The following is a 22,102-nucleotide window of genomic DNA, read 5'->3' as shown; positions in this document are numbered from 1 at the left end:
AGTGGTCGCAGCACGAAAATTAACAAATGTGAACCTAGGGTAATTGAATTTAATAGAATTAAATAAGACGATGCCGAGACAAATTACATTATAAGTGAAATACTAAAAGTATTTGACGAATTTTGTCATTCAGCCAACAAAATAAGTTACGATAGCCACACTAGAGAGGATGTGAAATGCAGACTGGCAGTAGCATGGAAAGCGTTTCTGGAAATGATAAGCTGGTTAACGTAGAATATAAATTTAGATGCTAGGAAGCCTGTTGTGAGGATATTTGCCTGGAATGTAGTCTCGTACGGAAGTGAAGCGTGAACAATAAAACAGTACTGACAAGTAGAAGTACAAGCTATCAAAGTGTGGTGATAGGACAACGCTGCAGATTAGATGGGTGGACCAGGTAACTAATGAGATGGTACTGCATAGAGTTGTGCAGAAAAAAAAGCTTAATAGGAGTAAGCCAGCTAACCTGGACAGTATGCAGAGACGAAAATATCTGCACAAGATAGACTAGTGTAGGGATCTGCAGCAAACCAGTCTTCGGACTGCAGACCACAATAAAGAGACGAATTAACAAGGCTCTTAACCAACTGCGAAAGTCAAAGTTGACATATGCTACAGTTATTTGCCTGAATATATGTCTTTCTAGTGCCACAGTTCAGATGTAAGTTTCGGTTACAGGTATTATCTAAGGATACTTATACTACAGATAGCATGCCATGTTCGTTATATATCTGTGGCTCAGTCACAGGAAAACGTAACTTAGTCTAAAGGTAATCTACAATATGTACAGCGGTTAAATGAAAATATGGGAACACGGCCAGAAATACATTCCTGAACATACATACATACAGAGGTGTGCTTAGCCTGCATGTTGCACTGTTTATTTGACCACTAACAGCGTGTCTGCAATGTTCTCAATGAGTTGCAAATGTTATTCGTGCTCACAAAAGCGTTTTATCTAGTCGTGACTGCATTACGTGGGTCTAAAGAAATGCGAACGTGAGCAAATTGTTGGTGCTAGCATGGTGGGTGCTTCCGTAATCATCCCAGCCGAAGCTCAAGGGAAACCGCGTCGAAGATCTACACCGCTTACAGGGAAAGCGGAAGAAGAACTCACAACGCATATGAAATTTTGTGTTGAGTGGTTGTGACGGACAGTCATTTTAGAGAATTGAGACGAAAAATAAGAGGACAACAGCTGCAAAAGTCATAGCAGAATTGAATTTCGCGCTCACTAACCCTGTCAGCATCAAAACGATATGAAATGGAACTCAAGAAGAAGGGACCTATAGGGCGAACTGAAACTCCAAAATCACTCACCAGTCATGTAACTATCCGTAACAGGAAGACGTGCAGCCGATGTCATAAAATCTGGAACATGGAGTAATGGAAGAACGTAATTTTCTCGGACCAGTCTTGTTTCATTCTGTTTCCAACTTCGGCTGAGTTTACGTCCCAAAAAATGTAGCGGAAGTTCGGTGACGATTTGGTCAGTCATACCGTGATACTCCGTGGGCCCGATGGTTACTCTGGAATGTCGCATTACCGACAAGGACTATGTGAAAATTTTGGCAGATGGGGTCCATCCTGTGGTAGACTGTCTGAGCCCCAGTGATGATACGGTGTCATAAGACGGCAGGGCTGTGTTTAAAACAGCCCGCATAGTCCAGGATTGGTTTTGTGATCACGAGGATGGACTGTCCCATCTCCCCTGGCTGCCACAGTCATCAGATCTCAATATTATCAAGCATCTGTGGTCTACTGCGCCATCCCCATTATCATTATCCGAACGGGCCGCTATTTTTCAGGAAGAATGGTACAAGAGTCGCTTGAAGGCTTTCACAACATGCTGTGTGTTTACTCTCTTTCCGGCCTTGGCTGGTGTCGGCATGAGCCGATCGGCGTCACTTCTCAGGAGTGCCGAGAACGCGTTGCAGTGCAGGAATTTTCAGTTCTCATTCTCACATCACCCCAACATCTTTATGATGGCAAGGCAGCAGGGCTGTAGAAGAAGCTTTGCGATATACTGAATATACTGTCCACAACAACCATTTGGGTACATGATTCTCTGATTATGTGTTAAAAAAAGTAACCCAAATTTTGTAATTTCGCGAGCAGAAGATTGGATGGGTAGATCAAATAACTAATGAGGAGATATTGAATAGAACTGGGGAGAAGAGAAATTTGTGGCCCTTGACTAGAAGAAGAGATCGGTTGGTAAGACATGTTCTGAGGCATCAAGGGATCACCAATTTAGTACTGTAGGGCAGCGTGGAGGGTAGAAATCGTAGAGGGAGACTAAGAGATGAATACACTAAACAGATTCAGAAGGATGTAGGTTGTAGTAGGTACTGGGAGATGAAGAAGCTTGCACAGGATAGAGTAGCATGGAGAGCTGCATCAAAGCAGTCTCTGGACCGAAGACCACAACAGCAACAACAACAACATTAGACCAAGTTACGCTATCTTTTCGTTGTTGTGTTGTTAAACATGCATTGCGCAGTAGCTGCTGTAGCGAATATTCAGTCAATTGCAAAGTCAGAAACGTTACGTGTGTGGTAGTAGTATCGGCGATTATCTACCAGGGTTGGAACTTAAATAGTGGCAACTATTTATTCAGAACCGATACAAAAGAGTTACATGTTTGCACCTGTTACTGTCCTTCAAAGTAGTCACCAGCGTTGTGTAGAACCCGTTGCCAGCGATGTGGAAGGCGTAGTATACCTTCAGCAGAGCCTGTTCTGTTGACGGTTCGAATGGAGCGGTCTAAAGTTATGGTGAGTCTCGTGTCGGACTGTGATGGTGTTATCCTAACGCATTACGTTCCTACACGGCAGACCGTCAATGCACAGTGTTACTGTCGTTTTTGGAGCATCACCTGCGACCAGATTTGCGGAAGAAGCGGCGACACTTTCTGCGCAACTCACCCATCATTTTGGACGACAATGCGGGGGCGCATACAGCGCAAGCTGTGGCTGCTGTGTTCAGTCGATGGGACTGGGAAGTACTGCACCATCCACCATACTCCCCGGACTTAAGTCCTTGTGACTTTGGTTTGATTCCGGAGATGAAGGAACCACTTCGCAGCATTTGCTTCAGAACTGTTACAGAGATTCGACAGGCAGCAGACGGCTCCATTCGCACCATCAACAGAACAGGCTCTGCTAACGGTATACTACGCCTTCCGCATCGCTGGCAACGGGTTCTACACAACGCTGGTGACTACTTTGAAGGACAGTGACAGGTGCAAACATGTAACTCTTTTGTATCGGTTGTGAATAAATAGTTGCCAATATTCAAGTTCCAATGCTTGTATTTTGTTTGAAAGTGTATCAGAGAATTAGTATGAAATTTCACTATAAGAGCAACACGAAGTGTAGAAAAGTTCTAAGAATTTTAACTCTTGCTTTCGTTGAGTCTTCTAAGAATAAAACAGGCATTTAAAATAAGGTCGTGAAAACTTTTGTAAGTAGGCTGTTTAGGTTTTCTTATTGGTAACGCCACATAGCGCTCTGTATGAAAATCACTGGCTGTGCTGTGTGCAGTCTGTGGCTAGTTTGCATTGTTGTCCGCCATTGTAGTGTTGGGCAGGTGGATGTTAACAGTGCATAGCGTTGCGCAGTTGGAGGTGAGCCGCCAGCAGTGGTGGATGTGGGGAGAGAGATGGCGGAATTTTGAGAGCGGACGATTTGGACGTGTCTCATTAAGAAAGAGTAAATTTGTAAGACTGGATGTCATGGACTGATATATATAATATGACTTTTGAACAATATTAAGGTAAATACATTGTTTGTTCTCTATCAAAATCTTTCTTTTGCTAACTGTGCCTATCAGTAGTTAGTGCCTTCAGTAGTTTGAATCTTTTATTTAGCTGGCAGTAGTGGCGCTCGCTGTATTGCAGTAGTTCGAGTAACGAAGATTTTTGTGAGGTAAGTGATTTGTGAAACGTATAGATTAATGTTAGTCAGAGTCATTCTTTTGTAGGGATTTTTGAAAGTCAGATTGCGTTGCGCTAAAAATATTGTGTGTCAGTTTAAGCACAGTCATGTATATTTTTTCAAAGGGGACGTTTCACGTTGAAGTTGACTGGATGAAACTCTGGAAAAAGTTTAAGAAATGAGTGTGAACGATCGTCAGGCCACAATAAGAGAAGTCGCTGATGATGTTGGCATATCAATTGGGTCATGCCATGAAGGCAAGGAAAGTGCGACAGAAAAATATGTTCAAAAACTGTTGAATTTCGAACAAAAACAGCAAGGAATGAAAGTTGCGCATGAGTCGCTATACGTCGTCAAGTCTGAGAAAACTTGGCAAGTGCGGAAGTGCGGTGGCCTAAGTTATGCTGATTATGTTCTTTGATTTTAATGGAGTAGTGCCCAGTGAGTTGTTGCCGCAAGATCGCGTGATCAATAAGCAGTACTGTTGTAAGTAGGCTGTTTAGTTTTTTATGTTGGTAACGCCACGTAGCGCTCAGTATGAAAGTCACTGACTGTGGTGTGTGCAGTCTGTGGCTGGTTTGCATTGTTGGAGTATATGCTATTGTTGTGTTGGGCAGTTGGCTGTTAACAGTGCGTAGCGTTGCTCAGTTGGAGGTGAGCCGCCAGCAGGGGTGGACGTGGGGAGAGATGACAGAGTTTTGAGAGCGGATGATCTGGACGTGTGTCCATCAGAGACAGTAAATTTGTAAGACTGGATGTCATTATATATATATATATATATATATATATATATATATACATATATATAACGAGACACACCCGAAATTGTGGAAAAACAATCCACGGTTTATGCACAACGATGTTGCACCTGATCACTCCTCATTGACTATTAGCGAATTTTTGGCCAAAAACAATATGGTCACGATGTCCCATCCTTCATACTCGCCAAATACGGTCTATGCGACTTTTTTCACTTCGTAAAAATAAGGACAACTTTTCAGGACCGTCTTTTTACATGACTAGCTGAGATTGAAAACACGTTGTTGAGAGAGCAAAAAAACTATCTCAAAGCTAGATCTCCAGAAGCCTTTCTGGGATTGGAAAAAGTGCTGTCATAAACGTATGGGGACTATTTCGATGGGGTTACATTGATGTGGACGAATAAATGAAACTGTTTCCAGATAGCAAAGATTCCCGTTATATTCTGAACGCAACTCATACAGTGGTATAAGGTGAACAATCTGAGTCGCCTGTGAATAAAACTTCATTCGTGAACAGTTGTTTGACGTTTAACTTTGGAATGGTCCATGGAGGCTGAATTATAACACAGTTTCATTCAACAACATGGTATTAGCTAGTTGAGTTACACAGAAAAAATTTCGTACTTCGGAAAGTACACTAGTGGGAAGGCAATGGGGTTTATGGATGAAACAGTGTGTTTTGCAAACATTGAAAAAAAAATCCTGTGTTGGCTACAGGCAGAGGCAGGACTGCCAGCCGTGCAGATGACATCGTGAATGCCTCCCCATTGTTGAGGCGGGTGGTGCTGGCACTAAAGTGCGCGTCATTTACGACGGCGGCCGAGTTTAGGTTCGTTCTGCGCATCTGACGTCACAAAACACAGTCAGCCAATGAACAGAGAACGACGTTGCCAGAGCTCGACTACAGTACGTACAGAGCACGGACGAGCGTCTTCAGTTTTAGAAACGTTCAGTCATAAATAAAATAACTGAACGAAAGCAATGTCTTGATAGCAGAATTTCTTTTATAGAAAGTTTGGAAAAAGCATTCTTTATACCAATTGCTTCATATTCTATTAATTAGTTAAACCAAACAAGCAATAAGCCTCCTAATTCAGGCGATAGCAAGGAAAGGTGTTTGTATCATTCTCACTAACCGCTTTTTCGCAATAAAGAACAGCTGTAATTGTTTATTTCCTATTGTACTTCGACGAAACGTGAGTAATTCATAGTCATACCAATAGTGTTTGTCGGTATTCTGCGTCTCAGTTTAAAGTCCTCCAGGAAGTATATTGCATGATGAGCTGCGTTAGTGTAATGGTTAAAGTGTTTGGCTGCTAAGCGAAAGATGCCGGCACAGTAGCTCAGCGCGTTCGGTCAGAGAGTTACGTGATCTCTGTAATAAAGAAACTAAGTCAATCGATCAACAACGAACATAAATGGATGTCTTACGACGTCCGCCCCGAGCAGATGCAACGAACAATAGCGAACAAAATGAGATTAAAAAAAAGAAGGTGGTTCTGAGTTCAAAGCTTATTCAATGCTCAAAATTTTCTTTATTTAAAAACAATATCGAAGTGTCTTACTTCGTGAATTTTATTCGTTTGAATGTAATTTTTTGAAATTTCTAGTGGCAACTGAAATCAACCATATGGAAAGTATACGCTATGGACTTTTTACCTGTGTCAACTCTTCAAAATTTCGTGCAGTGGTTTACTACATTTAATGCTGCACAATAACTGCGTTGGACATTGAAACAAAATTAAGTCCTTTATGGGGGGGAAGTATCAATCAAGAAGATGTGTAAAAATCAAATTTTTGGGCCAAATTGTTTTTGTGAAATCGAATGATAAGTGTGTCAGAGCAGTCGGAACATCATGTGTCTGCACAGGCTAGCAGTGCAGTGATGACGAAATCGTTCACAGCGCGGAATGCGGGGAGCATGTGTATGTAGCAGCGAAAGGCTTAATGCGGCTGTGGTGGCTTTACTTCATAAACTGCACGCTCCCCCCTAAACGTAAGTTTGCTTGGCGCGTGCAACTGGCAACGCAGCAATCTCCCGCGTCTGGGCGGGCATGCGCGAACCGCCAAGAGAAAAGAATTGAACTGTAGTCCAGACTGGTGGAGCGGCGGGTGAACTCACGTTCTCAGTGGTGGCGGCGTCGACCTGGACTCCCGCCGAGTTGAGCAGCAGGCGCACCACGTTCTCGTTGCCCGAGTAGGCGGCCAGGTGGAGCGGCGTCATGCCCGACTCGTTCCCCAGCTCGCCCACCAGGCTGCTGCCAGCCGGCGGGTCCGACTTCACTGTCGCCGGCACGTGGATCAACAGCTCGCGCACCGTCTCTGCCAAAGGGAAACAACGGCCGCTGCAGCAGTGGCACGGTGAGCACAAAAGAGTGCAGCTTGTTCAACCTACTGGGCCTGGATGTGGGCTTTCCCACAGCTCAGTACTGTAGAGGCCTTTGACGAGAGAATGGTGGTAGGATCTGTTTTGCTTTTATACAGCGTGAAAAGTATTTAAACTGACAAACTCTAGGAGGTTGTAGGGGAAATCAGAACCAATATTTTTCCCCAATGTCATTTTTTCCTGTGAGGAGTATTTAAACTGACATAGTGTGGTGTGCGTATTGTAAGACCTTTGGTACACACACCATCACATTATTTGACTTGTCGCTCTAATGAAGTAGGCGAGTGTCAGCAATATGTCTCGTGGTCTTATCGTGGCGTGTTTGTCTTGTGCCGTTAGGTCAGACGATACAAATGTCACTTGCACGCTTAGAGTAGCAGATTGACGGTGACCAACTTTAAACAGAACTTGATTAATTTTCACACACATTTATTAAAATAATAAAAAGCATAGACATTACGTAACTTGATTCTGGATGCTTTTTACAATTGACAATCTGAAGTTCCTTTGGTCTTGGTACGTTAATCTTATTCTCACATATCTCTGATACTTGACAAAGTGTCTATTCATTTATCTTCATGGCAATGTACAGGAATATGATAATCTTATTAGGTGCAGACTGAAACTTGACTATAGACTGGTACAGACTAATGCAGACCGGTACAGACTAATGCAGACTGACTAATCAGAGGTCTGTACACTTGTTATAATACCTCGGGCGTTCATGTATCACTGCACGAATGTGATCCGCGAGGAGAAAAGGTTTTACGTTAGCAGCAATCTCATTGGCTGCGTTACATATTAACACGCGGATCGGCGGAAGCAGAATTTGGTCCGTCTCTAAGGCAGCACCATCTCGTAGTGTGGAGACGGACGATCGCTGCGCCTGAGCTGTTGTGCTTAGCGGGGCGCGCTCTAGTGGGGAAGTTGTATACCTGCTGACTACGCCAAACAATGTACACAACACAGAGCAAGATTTCTCTGTCGGCAAATTAATTAAACCAACAAACACTTCTCCAATTTTTTATGACCAACAGACAACTGATTAACACAAACCAATTTCAATTACAGTAGATTTTTAAAAACGCCTCCATTGACATGTAAACAAAGGTTACACCGTCGGATCATGTTCCGTCTGACACGGGCAAAAACCCCAGGAGTATCCTGAATTGTTCCTGCCGCTGCTACTACCCGGGCAACCAGATCCTCTTCTGATGCAACAGGAGTTGCGTAAACAAGGTTGCGCATCTCTCTCCACACAAAAAACTCCAGAGGGGACATTTCTGGGGATCGAGCAGCCCATGGTACAGGACCACCTCTGCCAATCCACGTTTCTGGGAACCGTCTGTCCAGGAATCGACGCACACGACAACTGAAATGTGCCGGCGCCCCGTCATGATGGAACCAAATGCGTTGTCTTGTAGGGAGCGGGACGTCTTCCAGCGATTCTGGCAATGCTGTGGCGAGAAAATTGTAATAGTGCCTGCCATTTAATGGTCTAGGTAGCAGATGCGGCCCAATTAAACAGTCCCCAACAACACTGACCCACACATTAACGAAGAACTGCACTTGATGTGAGGTAGTAACTGTGACATGTCGGTTATCCATACATGCGAATTGTGCATGTTGAAGACTCCATCACGCCCGAACGTTGCTTCATCGGTAAACAACACATAGGATGGAAATGTAGGATGCAGTTCACACTGTTCCAGGTACCAGTGCGAAAACTGTGCTCTGGGTGGATAACCAACTGGTTCCTGGGTGTGGACACGCTGTAAGTGAAATGACGTAACAATTGCTCTCGAAGTACTGTTCTTACATTCGTCTGATTCGTCCCAATGTTACGTGCAATTGCACGAGTGTTGAGTGAAGGATCCCACTCCACATGCTGCAAGACAGCTTCCTCAAATTGGAGTGTTCTTACCGTGCGACGGCGTCCCTGTCCAGGTAATCTGCTAAATGACCCGGTCTCACTCAGACGTTGGTAAACAGCAGCAAAGGTCGTATGATGCGAGATACGGCAATTAGGATATTGTTGTTGATAAACCCGCTGTGCAGCTCGTCCTTTGTGGTGCGCTACGTAGTACGCACCAACCATATCAGTGTACTCACTCCAGGCGTATCGCTCCGTTAGTAAACAGAGACAATGCACTACTACACTGGTGGACAGCAGTTGCCTACAACTGAAGAGCGTAATACGGCCTCTAACAACTGAAGATCGTAATATCGCCTCTAACAACTGAACAGCGTAATACGGCCTCCACCGGTTTAAATAATCCTCATAGGAAAAAATGATATTAGGGAAAAATATTTGTTTTGATGTCTCCTACAACCTCCCAGAGTTTGTCGGTTTAAATACTTTTCACCCTGTATAAATTTTTGGAATTTAGGTTGTGTGGACGTACTGATCTCTAGTATAGCCCTAAATCTAGGTTAGGATGAAAGATGCTTCTGAATTGGCGAAGGAGGTGAACATGATTTCATTACAATATGTATTATTCTTCTTATGGGAGAATACTTTATGCATATTGGAATTTACTGAGTTGTTCAATTCCGCCATTTGGATGATGTTGAAGCTCAAGGCAGACGGCTGCTATTTGTAGTCTCATGCCCAGGTAAAGTTCTGGTTCATTCCACAACTGCCCTATCACAATATCTATATCAACAATTGCAAGACTGATGATCAGACCAGTAAGCCTTTCTAACTCAAATAATAATAATAATTATTATTATTGTACACAATTGTGTAATGTACAATATGTTGTGCTCGCGTATTCAGGATTTGCTGTAGATCAAACAAATACAGGAATCAACATGGTTCACACATATACTGATTGCGTAAAACCCAGTTTCCACCATTTGTTCATGACATCCGTAGAGCTGCATGGTCAGGTTGATGCCGTACTTCTTGACTTTTAGAAACATTTCAATACAGTCCATCATGGTTGCGCCGTAGACAACAGACATGCATTCGCAGTATCTGGATGCTGCAGTGCTGTACCGGTATTGGACATCCTCAGTAACAGCAATGGCTACAGAAAGGATGAATAAAAATCTATTAAGTTACATTCACAATCCTTTACTAGGTACATACCATGCAATTATCACCATGTGAAAATTAACATGGAACAAGAAATGGGGGAAGGGATCAGATACGTTAAGAGCGCCAGGAACCAGAAAATTTTGGGAAACATAGATCTAACGGATAACAGCTGTAGGAGGCTGCCATGTGCAAGGAGGTGCCAAAGTTACAAATTTGTTCTCAAATGCACAGGGACTTTCAGGTGATTAGCGACTTTTGAAAATATTGTTAATACAGTTTTTGTTATGTAATATGCTATGCAGTTGAGAAAGAAGGGATGCAAGTGGTCTGCAATAGTGTTCACACTCCACAGTTCTCACCATGCCTTTGATTACTACCACATGTCTCAAGGAAGCCCAAATGAATATGTGCCACAATGTAATACTGCCCCAAATGTCATGTCTCTGTGACGTGGTACATGTTTCGAGCAAACTTTCACCTGGAGGACGGTGAATCTACACACATCCACTGATCTTTGTAACACTTAAAGTGATCCAATGGACTGGGCGACATGTTTCCATTTATCCACAGTCCAATTTCCATGATCTCACACTCACTGCATTTGTACTTGACGACATTGTTGAGTCCCAATGAGAACAGGTAGGGGTCATCTACTGCAGAAGTCTACGTTCAACAGTGTGTGTGGAACAGTGTACTTTGAAACACTTGACCTTACTCCAGCATTGTACTATGTCTTCTGATCTACCACAGTTCGCTCCTGTCCTACCTATTAGTCTGGGCCAGCTTCCAACCCTTATATTCTGTGAAGAGGCGTCAGTTGGTGGCAGAACGGTTTGTGGCTTAATAGGGGCATTGTTCTCTTCATGTAAACAAACTGGCCACTAGGCCTAGCGCCTCAATGTAAAAAAAATATAATTTATGACCCTAATGTCAACAAAACTTGTAACTTGTGCTCTTAGTAACGTTTATTTAGAACCAATGTAATGACCAAATGCATTTCGCTTAATGATCGTAATGTAAGCAAACCACTCACTTGGATGTGATATTATATATAAATAAAATGGCTGCCAGACACTTTTAGCCTAGTGTAAACTAGCCCCTCAGTTGTGTTCGTAGTTATGTTTATGCAATTTTAGTTTATGACCAAATGCTTTTAACCTAATAAATTATCATAATTGATGACCCAAAATACCCACCTCTCCTCTCCCACTCCTTCAGCATGATCCCGTTGGTGGAATTGACCTCCTCCATCACCAGTTCCTCCCCCCCCCCTCCCCCCCACCACTCTTTGGGGTACCCAACATCATGAGATGGACTTAACATTCGTACTTTGTTCATCGATTGATCAACGCCATAAAATCTCAGCAACAGACATATCAAGAAGACACTTAAATACAGGACTGTTGATGTTCAACAGTTACCACCACAGTACATTATTTAAACAATTTACATTGATCTCTCAATAGTTCAACAATTACCTCAGTGCACCCAATATGCTCTTGCTTCTTTTTCCCTGTAAGGGTCTTATCCTATATTAAAAACATTGGATACTTTATAGAAATCTGAGATTATAAAATTATAGTAAATAATGGCAGGAACATTTCTACACTGTAAACAATTTGCCACAGTGGGATAGGAGACCAACACACTTTATTTAAAACAAACAAAAAATCTTCCTGATTCATGGAGGCACTACACTCAATGGAGGAAGCCCTGTCTCTGCTCTGTCTGTACCATGCCACAGATGACACTGCAGTAATGACTGACTCCATTCCAACAGCAGTAGCATGGGTGTGCATGCCTCACCACAGCAAGTCAGTGTGTGGTTAAACAAGTGGTGAACAGATAACAGCATGGGCTGCTGCAGGCAAAGTGCAGCTCTGCTGCTGACTCCCATACAAGTATTATGATGTGTACACTATCCATAGCAGGTAAAGATGTCCTATCACTGTAGCTTACTCTCTAGGGTGCTTGCATAAAAAAATAAAAATAGTGCGGCCCATTATCAACTGTCTAAGATATAATGACTGCAAATTTTTATATAAAAGAAAAAGAACAAATATAAATCATTTATATCATTTGTTCTCCTTTAAAACCTTCACATTACAGTTTAACAAGAAGATGTCCATCGAATCACAATATGTTTCCACTTGTAGCAGCAGTAGCGCGGCTGAGAGGTTTAAAACTGATGCACATTGTTTTCAGTACACCATTTTTCATCACTCTATATAACAGCTCCAGTTTAGTACAATGAGTAAATCATCCACCACGAATATTTCTCCCACAAACTTTTTGATTCATCGACATTTAATAACAACAATGAGATTAGGATTCTCACTCAACACAAGGATGCATTAACAATTCCCAGAAAAAGTTTCCTACATGTAGAAGGAAAACTTGTGAACAAGATGGTGCTATAGCACACTAGTCCACCCTGAGATGGCACAGTAAGGTATAAAACATGTATCCACTGCACAGTGCATTCATTCAACAGGTAGATGCACTCTGATACATTTAAACTTAGTGCATGCATTCGCCTCAGGTAGCATAGTAAAGTAAACACTCAACAAAATGATCTGAATAATAATAATAATAATAATAATAATAATAATGTGTGCATGCACCACTGACATATTTGCATCAGGGGAAGGAACAAATAATCTGTTGAGTTCACTACCACTGTACCTGCTGCTTGCTCATAAATATTGCTATGGATCAACACATTCTAGCAAAATAAACACATCATACACACTGAATAGCAATGCATGCATGTTCTGAATATATGATTGCAGTGAATTTTTTATGTCCTGCAGAGTGAAGTAGGTTATCAGCTTCAAGTGAGATACACTTGTCTAAATGTAGTGTATCCAGACAATGCATTTTTTAAAGAACTCCAGTAAAAAATTTAATAATTCCTCTGAGAATGAAGTGTTCCATTAACCTGTGCCAACAGACTATATGTCCTGTCAGTATTCGCTCTGTAAACGCTGTAGAATCAACATTATATCCATTCTTTCACCAGCATTGCGTCCTCTGCTCTGATTGATCGAAAATATGGCAAGAGGTTAACCTACTGGTAGGATTTGACCCTCTCCCCCCACAGAAGACAGCTGCTAACCTCTGGGTGATGCGCCTGCATAACTGACAACGTATGGAAGTTTGGGCCTGGCCGTGAGTCATGCTTGGAAAGCCCAATGGTAAGATGATTGCTGGCAAAAAGTGGGCAACCCAGGTTTGAGTCCTGGTCTGGCATAAACTTTCATTGTCGTCATTCCATTGTTGTCCATGTACACAAATGCAAACACATTTAATGTATTAATAAAATGCACTTCAGTGTCACACTTCAACCTTGTTCAGACAGAAGCAGATATGACGCGTCAGTGTTCCAGGTCCTTGATGGAGAGGTGAGAAAATATACACACTCTGATGACAGGAAGTCTGTTGGTACTTAACGATCAACTGTGTGCCTATACACTTGTTCACTGTATAGCCGCATTCTGATGGTTGCTTTTATTGTTGAATTAATGGGGCACAATGTGCTAGACTGATTAATGTGTATGTGTATGGAAAGAGGTGCCAGTTCAGACTTGCAGAACCAGCACCACTAATATGCGGCAGACAATTTTGCATGTCTTATTCGTTTAATTTGAGATTGGCTGTTTAATTTAACGGCGGCGATTGCACTGATAATGTTTTATTGAAGATCGTGGACTGCAGTGACTGATAGTACAGTGCTTTATGTAGCCTCATTTCCCTTCTTTAACAAGTAATGGATTCACTGGTTTCTGAACACTTTACGCATGCATGAGAAGATACAATGCATTGGAGCTGAGATGAGGCAAACAGAGAACGCTGTGGAAAATGGCACCTCGCTGGGAGCGACGACAGAGGGTCAGACAGACTTCATGGAACTGGGGCGGCTGAGACATCACAGCGGGTACCACAACATTGTCCTGCTTTACAACCTCATCAAACCTAGTATCAACCCAGAGGCAGAGAGGCGCCATGAGCTGCAGCTGGGGGCCACTTCCTCACGTTTTGTGGACCACCTATGCAGATAGCCACTGGCAGCTTTAGAAAATACAGGTTGCAGAAAAAAAATGTGCTATCGTCGTGTGCAGTGATTTCTAATTTCAGAGGCCCTCTGTGTGGGTGGCTACAGCCACTGGTACAGAAACGCACAACTGATAAATTAGAATGTGACGTCACCAGTACAGAGCTGGGATGACGGTTCTTAGTAGGAGGGAAGAGTTTTGTTGTGCGATTGATGTACGATCACGACACACCATCTTGACGGAATTCTCTTTGCTGGAGGGAAACCTAGTTATTGGGTCGCTGTGTTAGGGTTTTCGCTGTCGGTGGCTGGCACTGTTTGGTGGAAAAGGAAAGAAGGGCGTAAAAACGTGGCACTTTAGTTTGTGATGTGGTGGAGACAGCATTTACTCTTGGTGGGAGTGCTGCGGACATGACATCGACTTCAGCTGAGATCTGGTGCTGACCACCGGGACTTCTGAGTTTGGAGACATCAAGGGAACAGTGTTGCAGTTGTAGCAACATGCCCTCATCTTCGAGAGAGAGCGTGCGTGAGATTGACGTTCGTCATGCTGCACGGAAATTAAATTATGGGGAGCATTCCTAGCAGCATCGGTGAGCCTGTGGAATTATATAAAGTTACCAGTCTCATGTTCAGTGTACTTGTGATGAGTGTATGAATCTGTCAGTGAGTCATCAAACTTTCAGTCACTCTTTTCCGTTAGCAAACAGCGAGTTTTGAAATTAAATTTCAGATTGTCGTTTTTGAGTTAAAAGTGTGTAATTGTTCATACAGTCAAGTAACACTGCTATCCGTACAATCAGAATTTTCATACAGATAGCATTAGATACATGTCTGATTGTCTCGTTTTCTTGAGTTGTGATCATTTGCGTTTTAATGAAAAAAAAATAGTCTTCAAATGGAAGATTGTTTTTCTCAGTCACCTTCTTGTCACATTAAGTTATTGTGTAAATTCCCCACTTTAGTACCTTTGCCTAAGGCCTAAAATCGTGTTATCGCTTAGAAATTGTTCATATTAATTTTATCGGAAAGATCTTAAAGGCGTGTCCCGTCTACAATTGGTTTTCTGTGCTAGGGAAATTTTCAAGAAAGAGGAAATTTCACACCATTAACAGGGGAACATCGCGATAATAAGTAAACATCCTTATAAATATCGTATGTATGTCAATAATACAGTTACCTGACGTAATTCTTCTTTTGTTCCCCTTGTAGAATTTTTGAATGATGTTGCTGGGATCCAGTTGAGCCCAGTCGTGTGACTTTGCACTCCCTGGTTGTGTCAGCTCCGCAGTCTCTACAAGACGTTAGCGCCTGGGACGTGCAAAGGACACCCAATCCGCTGGATCCACGTCACAGCGGATACAACCCTTCTTCTGTATGCACGTGTCTGTATGTGTGTGTCTGTGTGTGTGTGTGTGTGTGTGTGTGTGTGTGTTGGAACTTTTTCAGTGGCAACCATTCACTTACGATTATACAAAATATACCAGGTAGTTATAATTACTCACATAGGTGTAGTGTGGACTGTAATTATCGTATGGCAGTGAAACTTGGCAGATGTAATACGTTAATATGGAACTGATTTACGCTGTCAAAACATTAGTTCCAATTTTGGCCACCAGGTGCAAATGTGGCGCTGTGAACGCGAGAAAGGCATTTATAAATGCTTCCCATGGATTAGGAATGGAATGTGGACAGAAAAGGTCAAACAAATCAGAAAGGCATAATGTTGATTTTATTATTAAATGCCACTTACACAACTTTTTCAATGTGAGCAGTGAAGAAGTCGACGAGATACTGTACAATGCCAGATTTACAACTGGTGGCCAAAATTGGAACTAATTGTTTCCAGCGTAAATCTGTTTTGCATTAACGCATTATTTACCAAGTTCCGTTGCCGTATGCTAATTATAGTCCACACTGGACCTTCGTGAGTAGCTGCACTTTAATTATAAATTATGTTTCTGTTTCAGAGGTTTAATATCCTTCAAAGTGGTCACTAGCATTGTATATAAGCCTGTGATGTGTGATGTGAATACCCTTAGCAGCGCCAGTTGTGTGGATAGTTTGACTGGAGTAATCTATTGCCTGATGAATCTCTGTAACAGTTCTGAAGCAAGTGCCGTGAAGTGCTTCCTTCAGTTTAGCAATCAAGCTGAAGCCACAAAGGAATAAGTCCGGGAGTGTGGTGGGTGCTACAGCACTTCCAGCCCCATTGATCAAACAAATCAGTCACAGCTTGCACCCTATGTGCCCGAGCATTCCCTTGGAAAATGATGGGTGAGTCCTGCAGAAAGTGTCACCATTTGTTTCTCTAAGCTGTTCATTTTTGAAACACAGCCTGAAAATATGGTCAATAGTGTCTTGCAAGATAATTTATATCAAAGATTCGACTCAATATGCAATTATAATGTTTGTGGATTTTATAACTTTGATGGCAATAATTCCGCTATTACACCTCAGGACATACTTGAATCTGAGAGGCAGATCTCTTGTATTTCATTTCAAGCTTGCTGCCAGATGAAAGATGAAAGCAAGCCAGAAGAACATGATAATGATATCCATAGTAAAAAGACCTGAAGCACTGTACTTACCCAAAGTAGCCACTCAGTGATAGAAATGTGTAGAGTTGTTGTAATTCTCCCAGGGTGAGAAACAACACTACATATGGATCAAGAACATGAACTGCTAACTCTCCTCCCAATTGACAAAACTTAAAGATGCATATCATACTTGCCCTAGGTGTCTGAATCCACTTACTTAGAATGAGCGATTAGTGAAGTATCTGATACACGTCGAGATGTCCACTAAGGAAGACAAGTTCTTAAAATTTAAGGATGTCCACCACCAGGAGAATTTCCCCTGTGTAGTATATGCTGACTTCAAATGGCTCAAATGGCTCTGAGCACTATGGGACTTAACATCTGAGGTCATCAGTCCCCTAAACTTAGAACTAGTTAAACCTAACTAACCTAAGGACATCACACACACCCATGCCCGAGGCAGGATTCGAACCTGCGACCGTAGCAGCCGCGTGGTTCCGGAGGGAAGCGCCTAGAACCGCTCGGCCACAGCGGCCGGCACACACTAATCAGACTGCACCGTGTATAATCATAACTTTAGGATACGAATCATGGAAGCAGCACATGATGGGTAAGGATTCACTTGTGTTCTATGTTCACACGTATACCTTGGTAATGTAGCTTAATATGATAATTATACGAATGCATGTAGCAACACGCCGCCTTCGACTAACAGCCACTCACGCGAGTTATCGTATGCTTGATGACAGAGTCTTTTTTGATTACATGTATCCAATCTCAGCTCCCCTCTCGTCAAATCACGTAATTTTGTCGACAGCTATCACCCATTGCCTTATCATATGATTATGACTGCTCTCGTTTGCGTGTAACCAGGAGGGCGCGCATTGCGTGCTTATATGAGTCACGGTAACGTTGGCCTGATAAGCAGCAAGCCGTAATAAAAACCTAATGTTTACCTAGTGTATCACTGTTCGGGCAGCGTACGGAACACTTATACACCACCGCAAAGCACTGGAAAAAAGACTGCAAGAGATGGCATTAAGTTTGTACAAGAAATATACGCAATGCACGGAGAAGTTTAGCTCTTAAATATACACGCCAACGACTTCACTGCAGCAGGTCGAAGTTACTTCCCGTCAATTGAGGCAAAATATTTTATTTTCTTATTTCGTATGCGGATTGGCGACGGTGTCATTCACTGGGTAGGTTTCAGCTATTCAGCATGTATACAACGACCAAACTTGTACTTCGCATCCATGCATTACTGAACAGTTTTTTGATGTTTGTAGCCGCTTTTCAGCTTTTTGTTCCATCACCAATAGCTTTCTTTTACTCCTATATTATGTGTAATGCTTATGAGGCTTTTTTTGCTTTGTTTCGAATCACAGATTTATAAATATGACAACTGCACACATGTCTGTAACAGATTTTCCAGATTCATTATGAACATGTGTCAGAAAACAAGGAAACACGTAACTTAAGTGGTTTTCCATTAAAAGGTCGCACATTGTGCCTGCAACAGTCCATAAGGGTCGAGGTATATGGTACACTGATTTCACCATATGTTGTATTTGTTTGGCACACGGTATTCGAATCGTATGGAGCAAGGTTAAGTCACAGCGAACCTGTTTCAGGGACATTATTTGTCGCCGGCTGGAACCGGAGTACGCTGCAGTGAGGGGGAGGGGGATGGGGAGGGGATGGGGGAGGGAGGAGAGAGGGGGGGGGGGGGGGAAGGACGAGAGTTGATGGCGTCATTTCACGGCTGTGAAGAAAATGCCAATAGGAACAAAATGTTCAGCACTCCGATACACATACCACGAACCTGTGACAGAACCATTACTTTGCCTTACGTGCCACAAACTGTCCTCCCAACTTTACACCTGACCTGGCTAGAATCTTCGCAAGTAGGGTTGCTATCCATCCAGGCTGTGTTGAACACGTCTAGAATTACATATGTTTACTTCCGAAAGGCATTTTTACTGGTCAAGAAATGTTGGACATTTTCTCACTGACGCAATTTTGAAAATGACTTTCAGAAATTGTAGTTAGGAAAACCCAATTCGATGCTGAAATTTTTACAGCTGTCGAAACGATAGTTGTGTGTGGATACTTAAATTTTCGACTTTCCTGAAAGCGGTAGTTCTATCTTGATAATTGAAAGTAGTTACTGACCTCACAACTCGCTATGCAAGGTGGCCTTTGCTTTAGTAGTTTTGTGCTTTAGTAGTTTTGTGCAGTGTCGTTTACATCTTGTTTATTTAACTGTTAAATTGTGGATATGCAAATAATTTCTTTCGGCGGAAGAAAGTGTGAACAGAAAAAGGCAGTGTTAATTTTCTGATGAATGACACCATCACACGTTTTAAGGACGTACGGAACAAAAGTGAAGGGTAACACTTGATCTGTGATGTCCACATTAGTGTTGCGCGCAAAGCAGTAAAGGATTTAGAGATAAATGAAAAGCAATGAAACGACTGTAAGAATATTTTTACACCACAAAATTGTCAGCAACATGGTATCAGAAACCTGGAGTTGCCGGGGTATTTATTTACAGCTTTGCCTGAGATTCCATACGAGTGGAATTTATTTTTTACTTATACAACTTCTTTGTATACAGCATGAGAAGTAATATGATTGAAGACTTGAACGAAGAGCTTGACTAACATGGAAAAGAACCAAGTAGAGTTGCCAGCGGGAAAAGCAATTGACACTTAGGTCCACGCCCACAAAACGCAGCATGAGGCCTTGTGCTTTATTTATGGTCATAGCATTACATAATCTCACGTTTATGTGGGATTCAGAGTATAAAAACTCGATCGCCTGTTCCACTTCCCATCAAGATTTCCGTTTCTACGATGTACGTTGCAGAGAAGCAACTGTAAACCTTTGGGAGTGAGGGGTTCTGAAGAGCGAGATAAACTATGACGCTGCTGATCAGAGTTACATCGTGCGTCGCTTTAGGAACGAATTTCCAAAGAGCGAGTTGAAGCCAGATGTTCTCCAGACGCAGTAGGTCTCACTACACGATCTTCGCTGGATTCTTGAGACTTCATATTGCTGTCTTTTAGCTACTCTGGTGTATTCAGAAATACTCGACCATTTTCTAAGCATTTTTGTTCATAATTAAAACGAAATAAAAATGTAATGAGTAGGCACGCAAATCACAAAGCAAACTTAATAAATTCGTTTTTCCTAGCAAAGAATATAAATGAAACCGATAGAATGAACCAAAGCAATGTAGATAAGTTTTTAGTACATGAAGCGAAATCAGTAAATCCGTATATACTAACCAAGCAAATTCGTTGTTAGTTTGCATCTGTAAAGGTAAGATTGCAACGCTTAAGCTGGCACTGAAGTAAACTTCCAAAAAATACATGTCACTGATTTATAAAAAACTAACAACGCGATATGTTGGTTCTTTGGTGTACCATGAAGCCAATAACGCCATCTACTGGTGATGTGGTGCATACGCCACGATTATGAAACATCCGAAATACTAAGCTCTGCGTTCCATGCAGAGACACTGACGTTCGACGCCATGTCGCCTTTTTTTTTTAAATTTTAATATGCGACTTAACATCTGAGGTCATCAGTCCCCTAGAACTTAGAACTACTTAGTAAACGTAACTAACCTAAGGACATCACACACATCCATGCCCGTGGCAGGATTCAAACCTGCGACCAGAGCGGTCGCGCGCGGTTCCAGACTGTAGCGCCTTGAACCGCTCGGCCACCCCAGCCGGCGCCGTGTCGCCTACTTGTTTTGAGACGCTAGTTCCCGGGCGCTTGTCACAACATTCTGACGTTTGTGAAACCCGTTTACGCCCCATGTCGTCGCTATAAGAATTCCCAATTCGTCTGTATGCCGCTTATGTACTTTTTTTTCACCGTGCCAGGTGCACGCAAGCCCACCAGGACTCATTCTGGCAGTGGACACTGGTCACAATATTTTGTTTTTTAGTGTATATTCATATTATGTACTCACTTTTTTATTATTATTGTAAATTATTGGCATACAGTTTAAGAATGAATATCTTGAAAGTAAATAATTCCTAACAAATTAAAAAGCAATAGAAAAAATAATAGTTTGTCGATTCAACAAACACAAAAGGCATTCAAACTGAATTTAAAAAAATTAAAGGGAAAGTGTAAATAACATTTTAAATTCTCGAAAATGGAAGTAACGATACATTTTAATTTACGATTTATTTATTTTTTGACTATTCGAAACGTGAATTACTCTTTATTTTTTCCAGTAAATTCAAAACAAATCTTAAAAAATATTAGTTTATACACTCCTGGAAACTGAAATAAGAACACCGTGAATTCATTGTCCCAGGAAGGGGAAACTTTATTGACACATTCCTGGGGTCAGATACATCACATGATCACACTGACAGAACCACAGGCACATAGACACAGGCAACAGAGCATGCACAATGTCGGCACTAGTACAGTGTATATCCACCTTTCGCAGCAATGCAGGCTGCTATTCTCCCATGGAGACGATCGTAGAGATGCTGGATGTAGTCCTGTGGAACGGCTTGCCATGCCATTTCCACCTGGCGCCTCAGTTGGACCAGCGTTCGTGCTGGACGTGCAGACCGCGTGAGACGACGCTTCATCCAGTCCCAAACATGCTCAATGGGGGACAGATCCGGAGATCTTGCTGGCCAGGGTAGTTGACTTACACCTTCTAGAGCACGTTGGGTGGCACGGGATACATGCGGACGTGCATTGTCTTGTTGGAACAGCAAGTTCCCTTGCCGGTCTAGGAATGGTAGAACGATGGGTTCGATGACGGTTTGGATGTACCGTGCACTATTCAGTGTCCCCTCGACGATCACCAGTGGTGTACGGCCAGTGTAGGAGATCGCTCCCCACACCATGATGCCGGGTGTTGGCCCTGTGTGCCTCGGTCGTATGCAGTCCTGATTGTGGCGCTCACCTGCACGGCGCCAAACACGCATACGACCATCATTGGCACCAAGGCAGAAGCGACTCTCATCGCTGAAGACGACACGTCTCCATTCGTCCCTCCATTCACGCCTGTCGCGACACCACTGGAGGCGGGCTGCACGATGTTGGGGCGTGAGCGGAAGACGGCCTAACGGTGTGCGGGACCGTAGCCCAGCTTCATGGAGACGGTTGCGAATGGTCCTCGCCGATACCCCAGGAGCAACAGTGTCCCTAATTTGCTGGGAAGTGGCGGTGCGGTCCCCTACGGCACTGCGTAGGATCCTACGGTCTTGGCGTGCATCCGTGCGTCGCTGCGGTCCGGTCCGAGGTCGACGGGCACGTGCACCTTCCGCCGACCACTGGCGACAACATCGATGTACTGTGGAGACCTCACACCCCACGTGTTGAGCAATTCGGC

The 22,102-nt window shown here is 42.8% G+C and overlaps 1 protein-coding gene across 1 annotated transcript in view; it reads right to left on the bottom strand.

The window, feature by feature from the left end:
• Positions 1-22,102, bottom strand: part of LOC126092900 (ankyrin-3) — a 345,337-nt gene that overhangs the window by 202,307 nt on the left and 120,928 nt on the right. The window contains exon 12 of the mRNA XM_049908630.1: positions 6,822-7,021. Within this exon, the coding sequence (XP_049764587.1) occupies positions 6,822-7,021 (200 nt within the window). The remainder of the gene's footprint in view (positions 1-6,821; positions 7,022-22,102) is intronic.

The sequence above is a fragment of the Schistocerca cancellata genome, chromosome 7 (assembly GCF_023864275.1).
Source record: "Schistocerca cancellata isolate TAMUIC-IGC-003103 chromosome 7, iqSchCanc2.1, whole genome shotgun sequence".
Taxonomy (NCBI): Eukaryota; Metazoa; Arthropoda; class Insecta; order Orthoptera; family Acrididae; genus Schistocerca; species Schistocerca cancellata.
This window is presented reverse-complemented; position numbering and strand designations above follow the sequence as displayed.